General features: G+C 45.5%; 1 protein-coding gene across 1 annotated transcript; it reads left to right on the forward strand.

The window, feature by feature from the left end:
- Positions 1 to 879: 879 nt before the first annotated feature.
- EDB93DRAFT_1178285 (general substrate transporter) lies at positions 880 to 2,893 on the forward strand. Its single transcript, XM_041450576.1, has 3 exons — positions 880 to 1,155; positions 1,206 to 1,501; positions 1,553 to 2,893. The coding sequence occupies exons 1-3, from the start codon at positions 920 to 922 to the stop codon at positions 2,698 to 2,700; spliced, it is 1,680 nt and encodes a 559-aa protein (XP_041302497.1). The 5' UTR covers positions 880 to 919; the 3' UTR covers positions 2,701 to 2,893.
- Positions 2,894 to 17,594: the final 14,701 nt, after the last annotated feature.

The following is a 17,594-nucleotide window of genomic DNA, read 5'->3' on the forward strand; positions in this document are numbered from 1 at the left end:
ACATGTCAGGCAAATGTTCCTTGGTGTCCCATCATGAGCTGCATCGGACTCGATGATTGCCCGTAGAAGTCCCTCAGTGCGTGCAATATTGCTTCCAGAGAACTTTGTTGTCATTCGGATGGTGAAATGCAAATAAAAGCGGGAACGCAGGCACAAGAACACAGGGAAAGCTGACAAGGAGGCTGGAGAGAGGAGACGATAGGTAGATGAATCTGTTTGTGAAGTACAACAGCAAAAAGATGATCGTTTAGGGCTGTGACAGCTTGAGTAGTTATTTTGATTAAGCAGTGGGTTTAGAACAGATCTAGCCATATACCTGAGCGGTCCGTTGGCGAACCTATAATCCTGCTTCGAGTTCGAGGTTCGGATTCGACAAAAGTCAGCTTAAAATATTATTCAGATGCTGAGGGATGTGATAAGGCGATGGTACACATTACCGTACAGTTCCGAGTCCAAAGAAGAACTTGTGATCGCCACACAATCGCCACATACTATTACCTCGCACTGCTATAGCAGTTTGTTTGTTCGTGCGTTTCAAACATATGGACAGATAATATTACGTGATGTCGTGCTGCATTCATTCTAGTTCACGTTGGTATCCGCGTCCGATCAATCAGACAAGTCAGACCCAAGCTAAGCCTTGTGAGTTCTGGTCGTCTTTCGCAACCACGAATCACTCCTCATGATAGGAGAAAGACAGTTGTTCCTTAATACCATGCTATCAAATTCAGCTAGTACCACTGGTCTGCTGCCAGTAGCAACCTTCTCGAGAAACACCGCTTTTCAAACTAGCCAACAATGATGCGCGCGGTGCGCCAGTATCCAAATGGGGCTTGCTAGCCTAAAGCTGGGATCCACTTAAGACGACCATTCATACGGCGCTCACCCTCCTGTTCACGTTATATGCGCTCTCTACTCTATGATGGCCACAACTTTGAAAAGGGAACTTCGAGATATCATTCAGTACCGCAATGCCTACTTTCTTGCATTCTCAGCGACCATGGGATATGTCTGCTTTGGTTGGGACATTGGTCTCATAGGTGGCGTGATCGCACTGCCATCATTTCAACAATATTTTGGCCTGCAATCGGAATCAGCCTCTGCAAAGGCTAGCTTGAGCGCTAATATAGTTTCGGTCCTGCAAGCGGGCGGATTGTGAGTGCAGTCCAGTTTTCGGTTTACCACAATCAGACTCATATAATTAGCTTTGGGGCATTATTTTCGACTTACTTTGCAAACCGGTTTGGGAGAAAGCCGGCTTTATTAGCTTCAGCAGTCATATATATTATCGGAAGCACCATCCAGTCGATAGCTGGAGTCGGGACGTCCCCGGCTGTCGGGTTGAAAATTTTGTATTTCTCCCGTTTCCTTGGCGGCATGGGGGTGGGTTCGATATCAGCTTTGGTGCCAACCTACGTATCCGAATGTGCCCCGAGAGCCATACGCGGTCGATGCACGGGTAGCATCGAAGTTTCGGTGGGACTGGGAAATATGTTGGCTTGTGGGTGTCACTTCCAGACCTGCGACAATTTAACTGATCGATGGTATATAGTTTGGGTCAACTATAGCGTTTCTCTCAATATCTCACCGGGACAAATGCAATGGCGGTTGCCTTTCATCGCCCAGATTATACCTGGGGCACTCTGCGTGTTTTTTATGCTTTTCCAACCCGAGTCTCCCCGTTGGCTTGTGGAACGCGGCCACTACGATGAAGCAGCTACAGTCCTCGCATATATTGCAAGGAAAGATCAGGATGATGATGCCGTCGTACTGACTCTTAGCGAGATCCGCGCCGATTTCATTGGGAAGCACAGACTACCGCTGCTCACACAATTCCGCAAGATGGGAGAATCAAAAATCACATTTCTGCGTTGCATCATCGGTTCTCTCGCCACCTTCTTTCAGCAGTGGTCCGGCACGAACGCAATTAATTACTATGCTCCTGAAATATTTGCCGGCCTCGGTTTCTCATCTACTTCTTCGACGCTATTTGCTACTGGCATATATGGTGTCGTGAAATTCGTCGTCACGTGCATAACTCTTGCCTTCGTCATCGAAAGTTGGGGTAGGAAGAGGACCCTGATTTATGGTGGTCTAGCGCAGGGCTTGATGATGCTATGGATTGGCGGGTACGCTGGTGCTCACCCAAACCAGGGTGTTGTGCCAGGAACGTACGTTTCTATCGTCGCCTTATATTTATTCGGCGTCTTCTTCTGTTTAGGCTGGGGTTTTACTCCTTTTATCCTCGGCTCTGAAGTTGCCCCAGGCCATCTCCGTATGGCCTCCATGTCCCTCGCAGCTGCGACTACCTGGCTCTTCACCTACGTCATCGCCCAAATCACGCCCATCATGCTAGACCACATTACCTATGGGACCTTCCTCCTATTCGGCGTTGCTTCATTCATAATGGCAGCATGGGTATACATCTTCATACCCGAGACGAGTGGGTATCCACTGGAAGACATTAAATATCTATTTGAGGAAGATATCATTATTCGTTCGCTACAAGATGCGCCTGGGGGTAAGATCTTCCTTGGGAAGCGCCGCGCCGTCTCCGTGGAGGAGCTTAAAGCTGCCGATACCCTTCCGATGAATAGTTCCAAGGAGATTTTGGAGGAGCGCTTGGAGGAAGCATCTGCGCAGGCTCATTCCATTCGGACTTCAAATTCACGAAGGGGCGATGATCCTCTTATCATATGAACGCAGTTTATTCCAGCAGTTAAAATAAATATTCCTTGTCTACTGCTACACGTCTGTACATGTAAGATAAAAGATTAGATCGATTAGATTTTATGTATTAGTAATCACTGCAGAAACGACATTTTAACCAGATGCTAATCGGAGGGAGAGAAGCCCATATATTATATTCTTTGTGAGTTTGAGGCAGGAAAACTAACGCAGAATTGGGTCTATGTGCGACACAGCTTTTTTGGACTCATTTCTTTCTTCCTTCATACTACTACGTACTACTTACAAGTGATCTACTGCTCGACTACACTCTCATTTTGTCACTTTACATTCTCAAAGAAACATCTATAATCTTTACAAATCATTATGCCTAGAATTCACAATGATCCTAACCTAAACATTTGTCCGGACTACACTTCACTGCCTTTCACTGCTGCAATGAATCAAATTGTCAATGAAAACGTTCCAGAGGTGCAAGCCATGCAGATCCTTTGGAACATCTGAGAAGCAACCAACAACATTGGAAAGCTCTATGGCAGGAGCAACTTGACCTCGACAGGGAGCAGCACAACCATCAGTGTCTCATCCAAGAAGAGAGAGAAGACAGACTGGAGCAGGAAAATTTGGAGGAAGAGCAGTCTACTCAAAAAGAGGAGAGAAAGAAGCACAAGCATAAGTATACTCCTGTTGGAATCCAATTGATCCGATCTTCACGAGGCTGAAGGATCCGAGATAGTGACAAGGGAGAAGTGACAGAGGAACATGGTTCAAGTGCAAGTGTGTACCGACCAATGGGCAGTGCTGAATCTGCACCCTGAAATATATGTCAAAAAGAATACTTGTTTTCCACTCTGTTTTTTACTTACCTTAAAGATACACCTGATAGCATCCAAACATCTCAGTCTTTGAACGAAGCTGAGATGTAAGTACTTACTTTGTTCATGTACGTCAGCAATGACTGACAAAACATAGCATACCTGGTGTCTTTCTAGGTACATAGCATGATTAATAAATGAGTCTTTGAACAAAGCTGAGATCATACCTGGTGTCTTTCTAGATCATTTCTATCCCGCTCTACCTCTAATCTCTAGAGGTTATGAGCCCTGTCATGGCCACCAATAATATGCTCCCCAGTACCACTTCTAGTCTATTCAATGTTCCAAAGTTAGCTGAAGACAGCATGAATTGGATCACCTACAAGGAAAGAACAATGACAGCAATAGGTGCTCGAGGTTTGATGTGATATGTGGACAGTCATGCAGTTGAGCCGTTACCCTTCCTCCTAGATGAGATGACGGGCCAGCCGCTGAAGGCAGACAGTTCGACACCCACCAAAAACGAGATTGATGAGCTGGATAAGAAACTTGATGAGTATCTGCAAAAGAACTCACTAGTAAAACAGCAGATATTCTGCACGATATCGGATCACCTCCTGTTGAGGGTCCAAAAGTTTGAGGCCACATGCGAAGTCTGGGCAGAGATCTGCCAGATCCACAAAGGCAAAACAGAACTCATGCAGATTGATCTGCACAGATGCCTGCAGGAAACAAGGTGCAAAGAATCAGGTGACATCAAAGCCCATTTCACAGAACTCCTATGTTTGTGGGAGTTGCTAGCAGGCATGGGCACAGCCATCCTTGATACCGACTTCCATGCCATCATACTTGGCTCCCTTCCTGAATTGTATCACCCCCTCCTCTCATCGATCAATGCTGCAGCAAAGATCGTTAAGACCCTGCTGACATCCTACGAATTAATCAGCATCTTCAGTGAAGAGTACGAGCACTGACAACTCACCAAGCATCGACCGAGCAAGAAGGGAGTGAGTACCGCGCTTAATGCTAGGGAGGCTAGAGGGAAGTCCAGGTCATCGGGGAGCACACCCAAACACAACCTGGACCTCACCTGCAAGAAGACAGAGCCCCAGGACCAGTACACGTTCGTAATGTCAGACTTGGCCAATATAGCGAAAAGCCTGAATGTACCTGTGGACAAGAGAGGCACCATCATTGATTCAGGTGCCACTTCCCATTTTTGCCTGGACCAAGCAAAATTCTCCAACTTCGTCACCATAGCCCCCCAGACCATCCATACAACTGATGGGTCCACCCTGAGCACAATCAGTCGAGGAAATGTGAAGCTAGAATTGCCTCTGGGTCAGAAGTGCACTACCATCGTTCTGAGAAACACACTATACGCACCTAAGATAGCATTTACACTCATATCAACCAACCGCATCATGGCGACCAGAATGGCTGTCTTCTTCGAAGGGTGAATGTGCCGGATCCTGTTGAAGGAACTGGAGTGCAGAGTAATTGTGGAAATCCCACAGGTGGAGGGCCTGTATAGTGTTGTTTTGGGACGTCAGAGATTGCACCATGTGAACATTGCAAAAATGAAACTCATCGTTGCCCAATTACACCGGGTCCTAGGACATGTGTCCCAAACAGCCATGGCCGATGCCATTACAAAAGGCCTGGTGACAGGCATCGAGTTGGACCTGAGCATGAAGCCCGAGTTCTGTGAAGCATGCGTCAAGGCAAAATCAGCTTGCAAGCCTTTTCCTGACGAGTCCAAAACGTGCTTGCTTACCTATGGGGACCAGCCCAAACAACGAGCCTAGGCAGGTGCCTATACTATATCAGCTTTACCAACAATTTTAGCTGTCAGATGAAGCTTCATTTCTTGAAGCAGAAAAGTGAGGCACTCACTGCATTCAAAGTGTACGTCGCATGGCTCAGGCACCAGAACACAGCAGTTTGGCTCCGGAAAGTCTGTTCTGATCAATTACGCGACCTGGCTCAAAAATTGCTTACCATCACGCGCAATGACGGACACTACACTGTTCGCCCTTGTCCGCAAAGAGACACCCACCCTCGCCCAGGCCCACAAGTTTGGCAGCACTGTGTATATGCACCAGCACAATGCTGGGAAGCTGGAGGTGACTTTTGTTGGTGTGGACGTGCAGAGTAAGGGATATCGCGTCTACTGGCCAGAGAGGCGCCAGGTCACAGTGGAGAGGAACCTCACCTTCACCCCTTCAGAGGTGAGCATGGAGGATGTTCTGGACGAGGGGGAGTCTGCTGCTGCCAAACACAACAACAATTGTAGTAGTAATATCAGCAGACACACCACCAGCACTAGTGATGATCCTAACTCACCTAGTGTCCAGAAACCATCCCAACCACCACCAACAATGCCAACAAAGCTGTCCAGCCCACAACCTGCTACACCGCCTGCGCTGCGTTCCACTCGAGTCCGATGTAGAAAGCTGATTTCTGCTGGGCTCAGCAGAAATCATATTACCTAGACAACAAATATTTAGGTAGATCTTTAGCATTGCCTAGTCTGCTATACTTGCAGAGCAAGTGTGTTTGATCCTATAGGGGTAGCTGTTTGGTATTAGTTTAGATAGTTAGTTATCAATAATAGGAAGATAATCCGAAACTAGAAACTACTCGTCCAATAGGTAGGAAGTACTAGATATTAAATAATGTCTATGTAGGATTTCAGAGTGCATTGGGCGAAAACAGTAGCGCAAAATCGGGTCCGAATGTATGTAAAAGAGCATGTGTACTGCACCTTTTTGTAGATAACATGTAATAGTGCTGTCTGTAGTGTTCAGTAATGCAAAAACAAGTAAATACACACCAGTGGGGGTAGATACGACTGGACAGGACATAGGGAGGACGAGTCCAATGCGAAAACATCGGGTCCGACACTTTCGGGTCGGGGTCGGGCGTCGGGGTCGGGATTGGAATGTCGGGGATGCGTCAGACAAATACTGTTGAACATGAGTATCAAAAACACGGGTTTTGAGCCCAGCGCCATGACTATCGTTACACCGACCTGCCCCAGGGTATTATAAAGCCCTCAATAAGGGCCAGACTGCGTCCATAGCCATCAAGACGCTAATGGAGGCGTCAGAACTCAATCTGTTAGATGAAGAAGCCCATATTCACCTTGCATTGGCTGCAGCCCAGCCAGAGCCCACCCTACAACAGGCGCTCAACGGGCCAGATGCCATTGAATGGCAGGAAGCCCTAGATTACGAGATCAGCCAGCTTGAAAAGTTAGGTACCTGGGACATTGCTGACGCACCTCAAGGTGCGAACATAATACCGTGCCACTTTGTCCTAGCCATGAAACACGGACCGGATGGCAAAAAGCTCAAGCTTTGCACCCGCCTCATTGCTAATGGTCAGTGCCAACAGTATGGGGTCAACTACTTCGACACTTTTGCACCTACCACCAACATGAGCACAATACGGACCGTTCTAATGATGGCTGCTCAGAAGAACTGGAAGATCCACCAGGTAGACATAAAAAATGCATATCTTTATGCAACTATCCAAGAGGAGATATACATGAGGGCGCCACCTGGGTATCTGAAGGAGGGGCAGAGAGGAAAGGTGCTGAAGCTGAAGAGAAGCTTACCGGGATTAAAGCAAGCAGGATTTGAGTGGGCAGAAGAGTTGGTGGGGGTTTTCAGGAAGCTTGGCTTCAGCCGATCAAAGGTTGACCACGCAGTCTACTACAAATGTGCCCCGAATGAACACATCGTCATCACCATGTCAGTTGATGACATGGCCGTCACCACCAACCATATATCCCACATCCAGCACTTCAAGGCCGATCTTCAACATTTTTTCGAGATATCAGATCTAGGCAAGCTAAACTGGCTGTTAGGCTTAAAAGTCACTAGGGATAGGCAAGCATGCACCATAACCCTCTCCCAGAAGGCATACATCAAGACCATCCTAGAGAGGTTCAACCTTGGAGATGCCAAAGTTGTACAGACACCCATGGAACCCTGGTACCACCCTTTCCGTTGATCAGTGTCTGTGTACACACACCGAGTTCCAAGCTATGCAGGACATACCATATCAACGAGTGATAGGATCACTCATGTACGCTGTAGAGCCTTGTGTCTCCACAGGCACTTCCCTCGAATTCTCCCACATTCCCTACAAACTCCAGCTCTAATCCTAAGGATACATCTTGCGCAGTAGCACTTCATATATTTTACTTTGCAGATTCCACGTGCAGCCACTCGCACTTCGTGCACACCGCGTATCCACATTAGCATCATCCGCATACCCGTCCATCTGTCCTCCCCATGTCCTTAGATGTCCATTGGTGCATTTTCTCACTATATTCCCATTTTGACTAATTATTTCCATCACTAATTCTCGGCCTAGCACTATGTGTGCAGCTGAGACCCTATTACCTACCTCGCGGACTATATTTAGCTTACTCGGCTCGCTACATCAGACCTGCGTGCCTAGCGGCGCTTAGCTATCTTTACATATACTATCTCTTTACTCTATTTTCTGGGTCAATTTTCCACCCACTTTCTCTGTGTCTTTAGATACTAAGAATTTTACTCGTTGTTTGCAAGTGACTATCTAAAGTTGTGTGCTTCGGTTCCCCATCTCCGTCTTAGCATCAGCCAACCTTAGTTGGGGTGTTAACACTTGTCTCACTTTGTCTTTCCTTCACTTCTCTCACTTGCTAGTTTCTCGCCTTTGCTCGCATGTGCTACCTTCACATCGTGCACCTAGTCCTTCACCTTTCGCATGTTGTATTGTTTCCGCCTGGCACTTCGCGCATTATTTAGTCTTAGTACCTTTTTAGTTGTTTGGTGTCCCTCTTTTTACAAAGAGAGGTGTCCCTTTACTCAGTTAGCTGCCCTTGGGACGACGATTTCACTCGCGCCTGGGTCTATCTGTGTTTGCTTAGCTTAGCACCAACTTTCCCCACAGTTTAGATTCCTCATCTTCTACACCGCCACAAGTACCTGCCCCAATATTGCCTTTGCAGTGGCAATGCTGTCGCAATTCATGCGAAACCCGGGAAGACTCCATTGGGAGGCAGCTAAGCGGGTGATAAGGTACCTAAAAGCTACTGCAGAGTATGAGCTGACATTGGGAGTGACAGATGGGGAAATTGAGACATTTGTGGATGCGGACTGGGTCTTGCAACTGCACAGGCACTCAATGACTGAATACATTGTCATGCTGCACAGTGGACCTGTAGCCTGGAGTGCACGGAAACAGCCCATAATCGCACTATCAACTGCAGAAGCTGAGTACATTGCACTAACAAGTGTAGCACAGGAGGGACTTTACCTCCAATTACTCCTCGGCGAGCTCTACCATGCCCCCGCTCTCCCTACCCCAATCCTATGTGACAACCAGGCTGCGATAGCATTAGCCTCCACCGGCAAATTCCAGTCCCGAACAAAGCATATCAACTTATGGTACCATTTTGTTCATTCTCATGTGAAGAATGGCACGTTCAACCTCCTCTACTACCCAACTGATGACAACGTGGCAGACACCTTCACGAAGGCGCTACCGAGGCCACACCTTCAGTGATTGAGGACAATGATGAGCTTAGCTTGCACTCGAGGAGGAGTGTTGGAATCTGATCGATCTGATCTTCATAAGGCCAAAGGATCTGAGATAGTGATGAGGGAGAAGTGACAGAGGAACATGGTCCAAGTGCAAGCTTGTACCGACCAATGGGCAGTGCCAAATCTGTACCCTGAAATATATGTCAAAAGGAATACTTGTTTTCCGTTCTGTTTTTTACTTACCTTAAAGATACACCCGATAGCGTCCAAACATCTCAGTCTTTGAACGAAGCTGAGATGTAAGTACTTACTTTGTTCATGTACGTTTGACTGACAAAAATGTAGCATACCTGGTCTCTTTCTAGGTACATAGCACGATTAATAAATGAGTCTTTGAACAAAGCTGAGATCATACCTGGTGTCTTTCTAGATCGTTTCTATCCCACTCTACCTCTAATCTCTAGAACTCCCATTCAGGCAATCAGTGTTCCTGATAAGCCCTCTATCACCACTTCAGCATATGCAACAAGAAAATTAGACAAGGGTGAACACATTGAACTTTGGTATTTCACTAACGACAGTCTAGATGATGCTCATACCAAGAAGGCTATCATTGAAGATGATGCATGGTTCTGTTGACACTCCTAGACAGGTCCACCACCTGGATCACAGCCACCTCTGCATGCAATGCTTCATCTGTCATTGACAATGAAGATCTCACCTTTGAGAATTTCTGCCAAGCCTGTCCAAGATTTATTACTGCTGGAGAAGAAGCTAACTGGCCAGCAGATTGCATCAGAATGTTTGCCATTTTCTGGAAAAATCTTCAAGTCCATGAGTTTCACTCAATGCATAATCCTATAGCCCAAAAAACTCTCCTCATCTATCAGGCTGAACAACACAAGTGATGGCACATCATTGCAAAATCACCTGCAAGACCTTATGACTTGTCTGTAATCAATGACAATGTATTCAGGTGCACCAGAGAGAAAGTTTACTGGCAAGAGCATACCAAGAAGGATAACCAGAGGGACTACATGGCCAGTCCTCATCTTTAAAATTAAAATTTACACACAATGCTAATGAGTTCATTACTTTCCAATGCTCTCAATGATCACATCACTTCAGATCTCTTATGTCACTGCCACATGCTACATGCCTCATACTACATGCCACAATGCCTCATGCAACACTCTTCGCATCACACACTTCGCACTGCTTGCATAGGCTGATTGTTACAATAACATTTAGCCCCTACTTATTTTTCTCCTTCTGTAACCCTAGCACCAACTCTAGACTCATCTAGACTTGGCTGTTCTCTTATCAAGTGGGCTGTCCACACTTCTCTTCTTCTTAACTGTATCTTGACTACTATCATCATGCGCAGCACAATTGTTTCACCTATCTTTGCTATCTTGATAGGTTGTACTATTTCCCTATCTTTGTTACCTTTCTTGACATGACTGCACCGCTTCTTGTTACCTATATAAACCCCATGTACATCAGTAGTATTCCTTAACTTAATCTACTGGGTTTTCCCCTTGAATCCTGTTCTATAAAGGTCCCCACCCTTATAGTCTGATACTTGATCTCTAAGACAGTCACTCACTGTCTTAGTCTGAACCCTTGATAGACAGAAGTGCTAAAACCACTCACCACTGAACCTAGATAGAAGCTATCATGCTCATCTAGCGGAATCCTTTGATTTAGAACCCTCCTTGTATTGAGAGTTAGAACAATGCTGTCAACAAGACTGGTCTATCTTTGACCATTGACAGAAGAACTATCCCAGTCGTAACACTGATCAACATATCACTACATCCAACAATGCTTCCTCAAGCCAACAACACAGTCATCATTGTGAGACTTGTAAGTGCTCTCCTTCCCCTGAGCATGTGGACAGCAGAAAAAGGCCACATCAGGATTTCAAATCAAGCACAAGTGGATCAGCCCTCTCTGCTTGTGCAGTGTGCCCCAGGCAAAACCCCTACAAGATCATCAAGTGTAAGGCACTCAAAATCTAGGACAATGTGTTTGATACCCTCTGCTCCCACCTTAACAAAGTCCTCACAATGCAAGATGGTCGTCCCATCTGCAGTGATTAGCAGAGAGCAAGAGGATGTGCCAATACCACCCACGACCACTATTATTTCTGCTCAGGATGTGCTGCATCTTCTCATGGAGCACAGACTTGCCCTTGAGTGCAGAAGCTGTAAGGCTATATCCCCTTACAAACCAGATGTCTGGAAAGGAATGCTCAACCTTGCTGGTCTACTTGATAGATATCTCCATATACCCAATGGTTTACACTTTGTATTTCATCTTGATATTTCCATCATTAATTCCATACAAACTCCTCCTAACAAACTTTTTGCTATTACATATCATCAAGAGTTTGCTTCCATTATTCAGTCTGAGATTCAAAAATAATAGGTATATCAGATCATTTTCATCAAAGGAGGTACAAGATCTCATTGGACCATTTCAATCTTCTCCCTTTTCTATTATATTTAAACCTGAACGTCCAGGACACTATTACATCATTCAAAATATTTCTTTCTCCCACACTCCTTCCATTAGATTTCCTAATCCATCTATTAACTCTTACATTAATCCCAATAATTATCCCAGCACTTAGGGGTACCTTTAGTGTCATTGTGCTCACTATCAGTCATTTACCTCCAGGATCTCAGTTTGCTACCAAGGATGTCTCAGAAGCCTATTGTATCATACCCCTACACCATTTGCAGTGACCTAGGTGCTGTTGTCCACATTACAGATAATCAATTCTGCATTGACACATGCACTTATTTAGGCCTGAGCCCCTCAGCCAGTGTATATGGTGTTGTCACAGATGCAGGACTTAACTTATTTAGGTACCGAGGTATTAGCTCTGCATCCAGATGAGTTGTCAATCATATTTTCTTTCAGATACTTAGAGAGCACCTTGCAGAATATAATCTACAGTGTGAGAAATGGCATCATAACATTATTAAACAAGGTCAACACCAAGATGGTGGTAGAATCTGATTTGGAGGATATGTTTTCAATGATGGTGTAATGATGGTCCTTGTGCTGAGCTTGGAACCAGTGTTTTCAACACATACATCAAACACTACTCATTCCAAATCATCTGCAACATGTCTGAATCATTCCTAAACATGTCCGACACATTTCTGCACATGTCTGAGCCTTTCTGCATCGATTCTGATGCACTTAGCTTTGGACTTTTGCACTTTCCATCGGACATCACATTGGACATCACATTAGACATTGTCGCACATCATCAGATATTGTTGCACCTATGTCCAGTCACATCCCGCTAGCCCCTACTAGGTATGCACTTAGTCTTATTTTCATTGCTAACAGTGTAGATAGTGTTATTACATGTTTTCCCATAGTCCACAGTACCTCATGTCTTATTACATAGGACATCAGACCTGAAAATTATTGCTACTACCTTTACCTATGGTATTCCGTATTTCTACATAGATAGATAAATACTCTGTAGTAACTCTTACTGATCCATCCACCTGTAGCTGGGTCACTTTCAGAATATTTTCATAGTTCTTGATTGATTTGCAAAATATTACTGTTCTTTCACCATCATACTCCATCACTCATTATACTCATGCACACTGCTCACAAGTCCAACATTCATTACATAGTTTCCAACCTACATTCATGAAGTCTGAAAGTCCGAAATCTCAGACATCACACTTTGGCTTAGGACATCAGATAAGTACTCTCAGACATCTTTGGATTACCTTCAGACATTGTTTCATGGCTTCAGACATTCGTTAACAAATACCTATAAGCAATTGAAGCTTGGCGAAGTCATAAGGTACATGTTCCTGTTGATGTCCAATGGTTATATGGTAAACTTTTACACACCACTCTCATTGTACCGAGAGGCCATGCATATCTCACAGGACTCGAGGTCATGCTTCACATCAGTTTTTAGCAACCTTTTCTCCCATGCTGACCAGTTAAATCTCTCACAGCTGATCTCGCATGGTGTATAGACCTTGACCTTAGGATTCTTGCAGTGAGCCTAAACAGTTGATGTGAGTCTCATTGACATTGATCAAATTAAATGTTTTGTGCTTTCTCATTTTCTCATACCAGATTGACAATCTCCTTGATGTATAGCATGTTAATGTCATTGTTAACATTCCAAAGCCAGTTCAGATGCCAGATTATCTTGTTAGATACCATCTCATGTACTTCTCCATTACTCAAAGGCTTGACAGTTCCCAACAACTTTATGTGCTTTGATTTGCCAAGGCATGGATCAATATTGCAAAGTTCAAAAAAATAAGGATGGAATTATTGGCTGTATGTGCATAGTAAGTTTATCAGTTGCCACACAGCCTGAGTGACGAGCTTACTTTCAATGCCAGATGGGAATTTGACACATTTCTATTACCAGCTTTCTTCCTGTTTCCATTGGTCTTTAAAAACTCCTCAAGAGCTTCTTTGTTTGCCTGAATGTATACCTTGAGTGAGTCATTTGATTGTTGAAGCTCATTATTGGAAAACAGCAGGTTCTGAGTGACATCCTTCAGGTTTTGCACTTCAGATACAAGACAAGCTACAATTGAATTCAAGATGAGTGATCTACTGGAGGAATCATGATTGTTATGACTTGAAGGTGCGCTGCTATGATGTCCTATTTAACGCTGATGCATTGAATAGAATAGTTGGCCACCGTAGTTCTGGGGCCAAGTGTAGCTATTTAACTGGAGTCCCATACTGTGTCACTGGACCCACAGACTGTCCTTCAAGAAGATGGCTGGCTTTGCAGAGTTACTGCAGCTTGGTAGGGAATGCTGAAAGGATCCAGGTGCAGGCTACAGTTTTCACAGGTAAGTTTTTGTTAATCATACTACTACTAGCCTTTGGACTAATTACTGTTTGTGTAACAGGTCCATCCTGTTGTCCCCCCATCCGGCACTAAAAAGTTTATCATGCTGGGGCAAGCCATGTTTGCATATACTTTTTTTCTCTTCTTGGCACCTTCTTCACCATACATATATGTACTATACAGTATTGCAACTCTCATCAGTGGCTGCTGATGGTTATGTAACACACAGTACATATACCATACCTTATGTTTGTTTTTACCTTGACATTGTTCCAAAGCCTTGCTGAGATATGTTGTCTTGTAGCTTACCAGTAACACCTTACACTGACTCATACATAGACTCTAAACTATTTTAGGTACATCACAATTTAGTGTTGTTCCAAAGCCTCGCTGAGACTCTAAACTATTCTAGCAAACTGGTTATAAGCCCTGAGCTTTAACGAAGCTCAACAACCTCGCTAGATTTAGATTTAATCTTTTAATAACCCACAATCATCTAACAGTTGATTCACTCAAGAATTTCAAAAACAATTGTCCACTCTGAGTCCTCCCCTTTGATCGTACCATGGAAAAATATGATCATATTATCGAGCTCACTGGATGTAATAATTACCCCAGCTGGCGACAGATGGCAACCTTAGCACTGCAAGGTGACGGGCTATGGAACCACTGCAGCTCAGGCACTGTCACAAGCAGAACCCTAGAGGGGTGGCATGTGACAACACTGCCTGCCTCAGGCTTCCATGCTCACTTATGCATGATCATGATCACTGTCATCAGCCAGGGGGTGGAATGAAAGGAAAAGCACCGTGAGCACAGAAGGGCAGAGATAGAGGCAAGCGAGCAAAGAAAGAGGTAGCTGCAGTCACTAGTGAAGGCAAGCCACCTCCCACCAAAACAAACAGTGCATTACCTACAAGTACAGACCCAAAACTGACTGAAGTTCAGCAATTGGTGTGCGCCATGATTGAAGAGCTCAACAACATTGACCCAGCTCCGAGGATATAGCATGCATAGCCAATCACACCCTCTCCACTATCCTCGACTCGGGTGCCATGTCAACCCTGATCATGTCAAAAGAGTACTTTTGGTCCTTCTCCAGCAGCTCTACAGTCATGGTTAAAACTGCAAATTACGGAAGCCTGCAAACTTTGGGGCATGGTGAATGTGTTGCAGAACTAATGCTCAACAAGAAGACCTCCTGGCTCTGTCTCACCAATTGCCTTCATGCTCCAGATGTGATGGTAAATTTGTTGTCGGTAGGGTATATGTTGAAGCAGGGTTGGGCCTGCAACTTCCAACCTTCCCCTCCATGCTGTGAGCTCGGCTATCTTGGAGAGTGCTTAGGCCAGATTTCCATGGTCAGCAATCTGATGTTCATTGATTTGAGATTTATTCCTCCTAGTGCTCCACCATCTCCTCACCTTGAACTTGCAGCATTCACTTGTATACCTCTCTCATGGGATCTGTGGCATGCTCACCTATGGCACCCAGGTGGAGATACTGTCAAGTGCCTGCCTTTATTTGCCACAGGTGTTAAGGTTGAGGTCTCCACACCTTTGCAGGTTTGTGAGCCATGCATTATGACGAAGCACCCATGCAAGCCATACCCGCCATCAAAGACCCCTTGTGCATCACATTTCCTTGACTTAATTCACTCTAACCTGTGTGGCCCTTTTCTGGTCATGACACCTCATGGAAAACTCCACTTTGTGATCTTTCTTGACAACCACAGCAACTTACTAAACTTACAATTGCTCGCCACAAAGGATCAAGCTCTTGAAGCCTAGCAGATGATCAAGGCATGTTAGGAAAATCATAGAGGTCGCACAGTCAAAGTTTTTAGGTCAGACAATGGTGGCAAGTACATCAGCACAGCCTTCAGTAATGCACTGACTGCAGCTGGGATTGAATGTCAACTCTCTGCCCCTTATGCTCATCAACAAAATGGTAGAGCAGAGCATGTCATGCACACCATAGAAGGGCGCCTTTTGTGATGTTGGAGGGCACTAACCTCCCAGCCAACCTATGGGGCAAGGCCTCACTAATGGTGTGCTACCTCTGGAACTGCAGTGAGTCCACCACTTTGCCCCCAGGCATGACCCTGTTATGAACTTGGATAGTATCTGTTGGCAACGCTCAAACAGAGCATATGTCGTCAATGGTCGAGGATGTCTCTGGGCTAGCCCAAAGTTAGGAGTCTTGCTTGGCAAGGCTTCGGCAAGCAAGGTTTAATGCCTATGTCCAAATCGGGTAGCTTATGTCAAGCGGGGCTCAATGATAAGTGTATCTGCCAAGGCTTATGACACCCGAAGGTTAATCGTAAGATCTGCATTAATAGAAGGACGGAAGTCCAACTAGTTAACAGGGGCTTTGCTCGTCGACGAAGTCAATGAGTAAAGATCGAGACTAGAGACTTATCTGTGATGAGCAGATAAGAAAGTAGAATATAGACTGCTGGCTAGGGAGAAGGAATCACTCTTGTTAGGAGTAGGAGGTCAAGAACCAAGTAGATTCAAGTTAAGGAACTAGGTACATGGTAGGGAGTTTATATAGAGGAGAGGACGCGTATTAGTGGATGATAACTCATACTACCGGAAAGGGAACTGGTCAAAGGGTAACACTAGAAAAGGAAGGCACGTTCAAGGTGAGTCATAGGCAAACCGGAACGTGCAACTGGAAATGAGTCAAAGAACAGAAACAGGAAGTGAAACGCGCAGGGGTACGATTGTGCAACTGTGGAGCTAAATATAAGTACAAATGTGCAACTGCGCACCGAGTCATAGATCAAGAAAGGAAACAGGGTAAAGGGGATGCAGTGTGCATCGTATCATAGGTTACCATCCGGACGGTAAGGGCAGAGGGGACTGTCCACAGGATCAGTCAACAGGTGGAGCGGAGCATGGGTATGCTTCGTCAGAGAAAGGGTCCGGCCAGATGTACTGGCTCTGCTGAAGCGACAGGTAAAGGGCGAAGGGGAATGCGAGGATGACGAGGATAACAAGAGCAAGGTCGGGGTAAGGGTGTGATGCAAGGGCGGAGATGAGGAGGATAAGGAGAAAAATGGTAGGGGCCCAAGTGTCTAGATGTTCTTGTAACAGACCCCCTTTGAAGTGGTCAATGGTTGCAAGCTGGATCTTGAGCATTTGCATATATTTGGTGTCTGATGCTTTACACGGATCCCCTCCAAACTGCAGGGCAAGTTGGGTCCTCACTCATGCTGAGCGCTATTTATGGGCTACCCAGAGGGCACAAAGGGTTACAGACTTCATGACCAGGTCACTGGTACTTTCTTCACCACTCATGACATGATTTTTGATGAGTGTGCACTGCTTATTACTCACAATTCTGACTCTGACTCTGATGGCCCTCCCACTGATCCATGCCCTCGCCTCCCTCCTATTTCCACAGTGTTGATGCCTGTCCCTACCCAAACTGTGGCACCAATTGCCCATGCCTGCCCAGAATGACTACCACTGACACTCCTCTCGTGTGCAGGTACCTACTGAGGCAGGTCATCAGTTTGCCTGAGAACATTGCAGCATCCAAGGCTCACCTACACTCTCTCCAAGCTGCATGTGCTGCCAAATCAGCTGAGCTGGCTCTATGCAAGGAGGTGACTTCTAATTGCAACACTGTCTCAGAGCACGAAGGGGAGCAGGTGGGCGAGGAGTTGGCTGA

Source organism: Suillus bovinus, assembly GCF_016758785.1.
Source record: "Suillus bovinus strain UH-Sbo-P2 chromosome Unknown EDB93scaffold_94, whole genome shotgun sequence".
Lineage (NCBI taxonomy): Eukaryota > Fungi > Basidiomycota > Agaricomycetes > Boletales > Suillaceae > Suillus > Suillus bovinus.

What these genes read in the sequence shown, in the direction of transcription:
- EDB93DRAFT_1178285 (XM_041450576.1), top strand. Translation starts at nt 920, where the DNA reads ATGATGGCCACAACTTTGAAAAGGGAACTTCGAGATATCATTCAGTAC. An exon ending in GTCCTGCAAGCGGGCGGATT is followed by an intron (nt 1,156 to 1,205) that starts GTGAGTGCAGTC and finishes TCATATAATTAG; the next exon opens with CTTTGGGGCATTATTTTCGA. An exon ending in ACTGGGAAATATGTTGGCTT is followed by an intron (nt 1,502 to 1,552) that starts GTGGGTGTCACT and finishes GATGGTATATAG; the next exon opens with TTTGGGTCAACTATAGCGTT.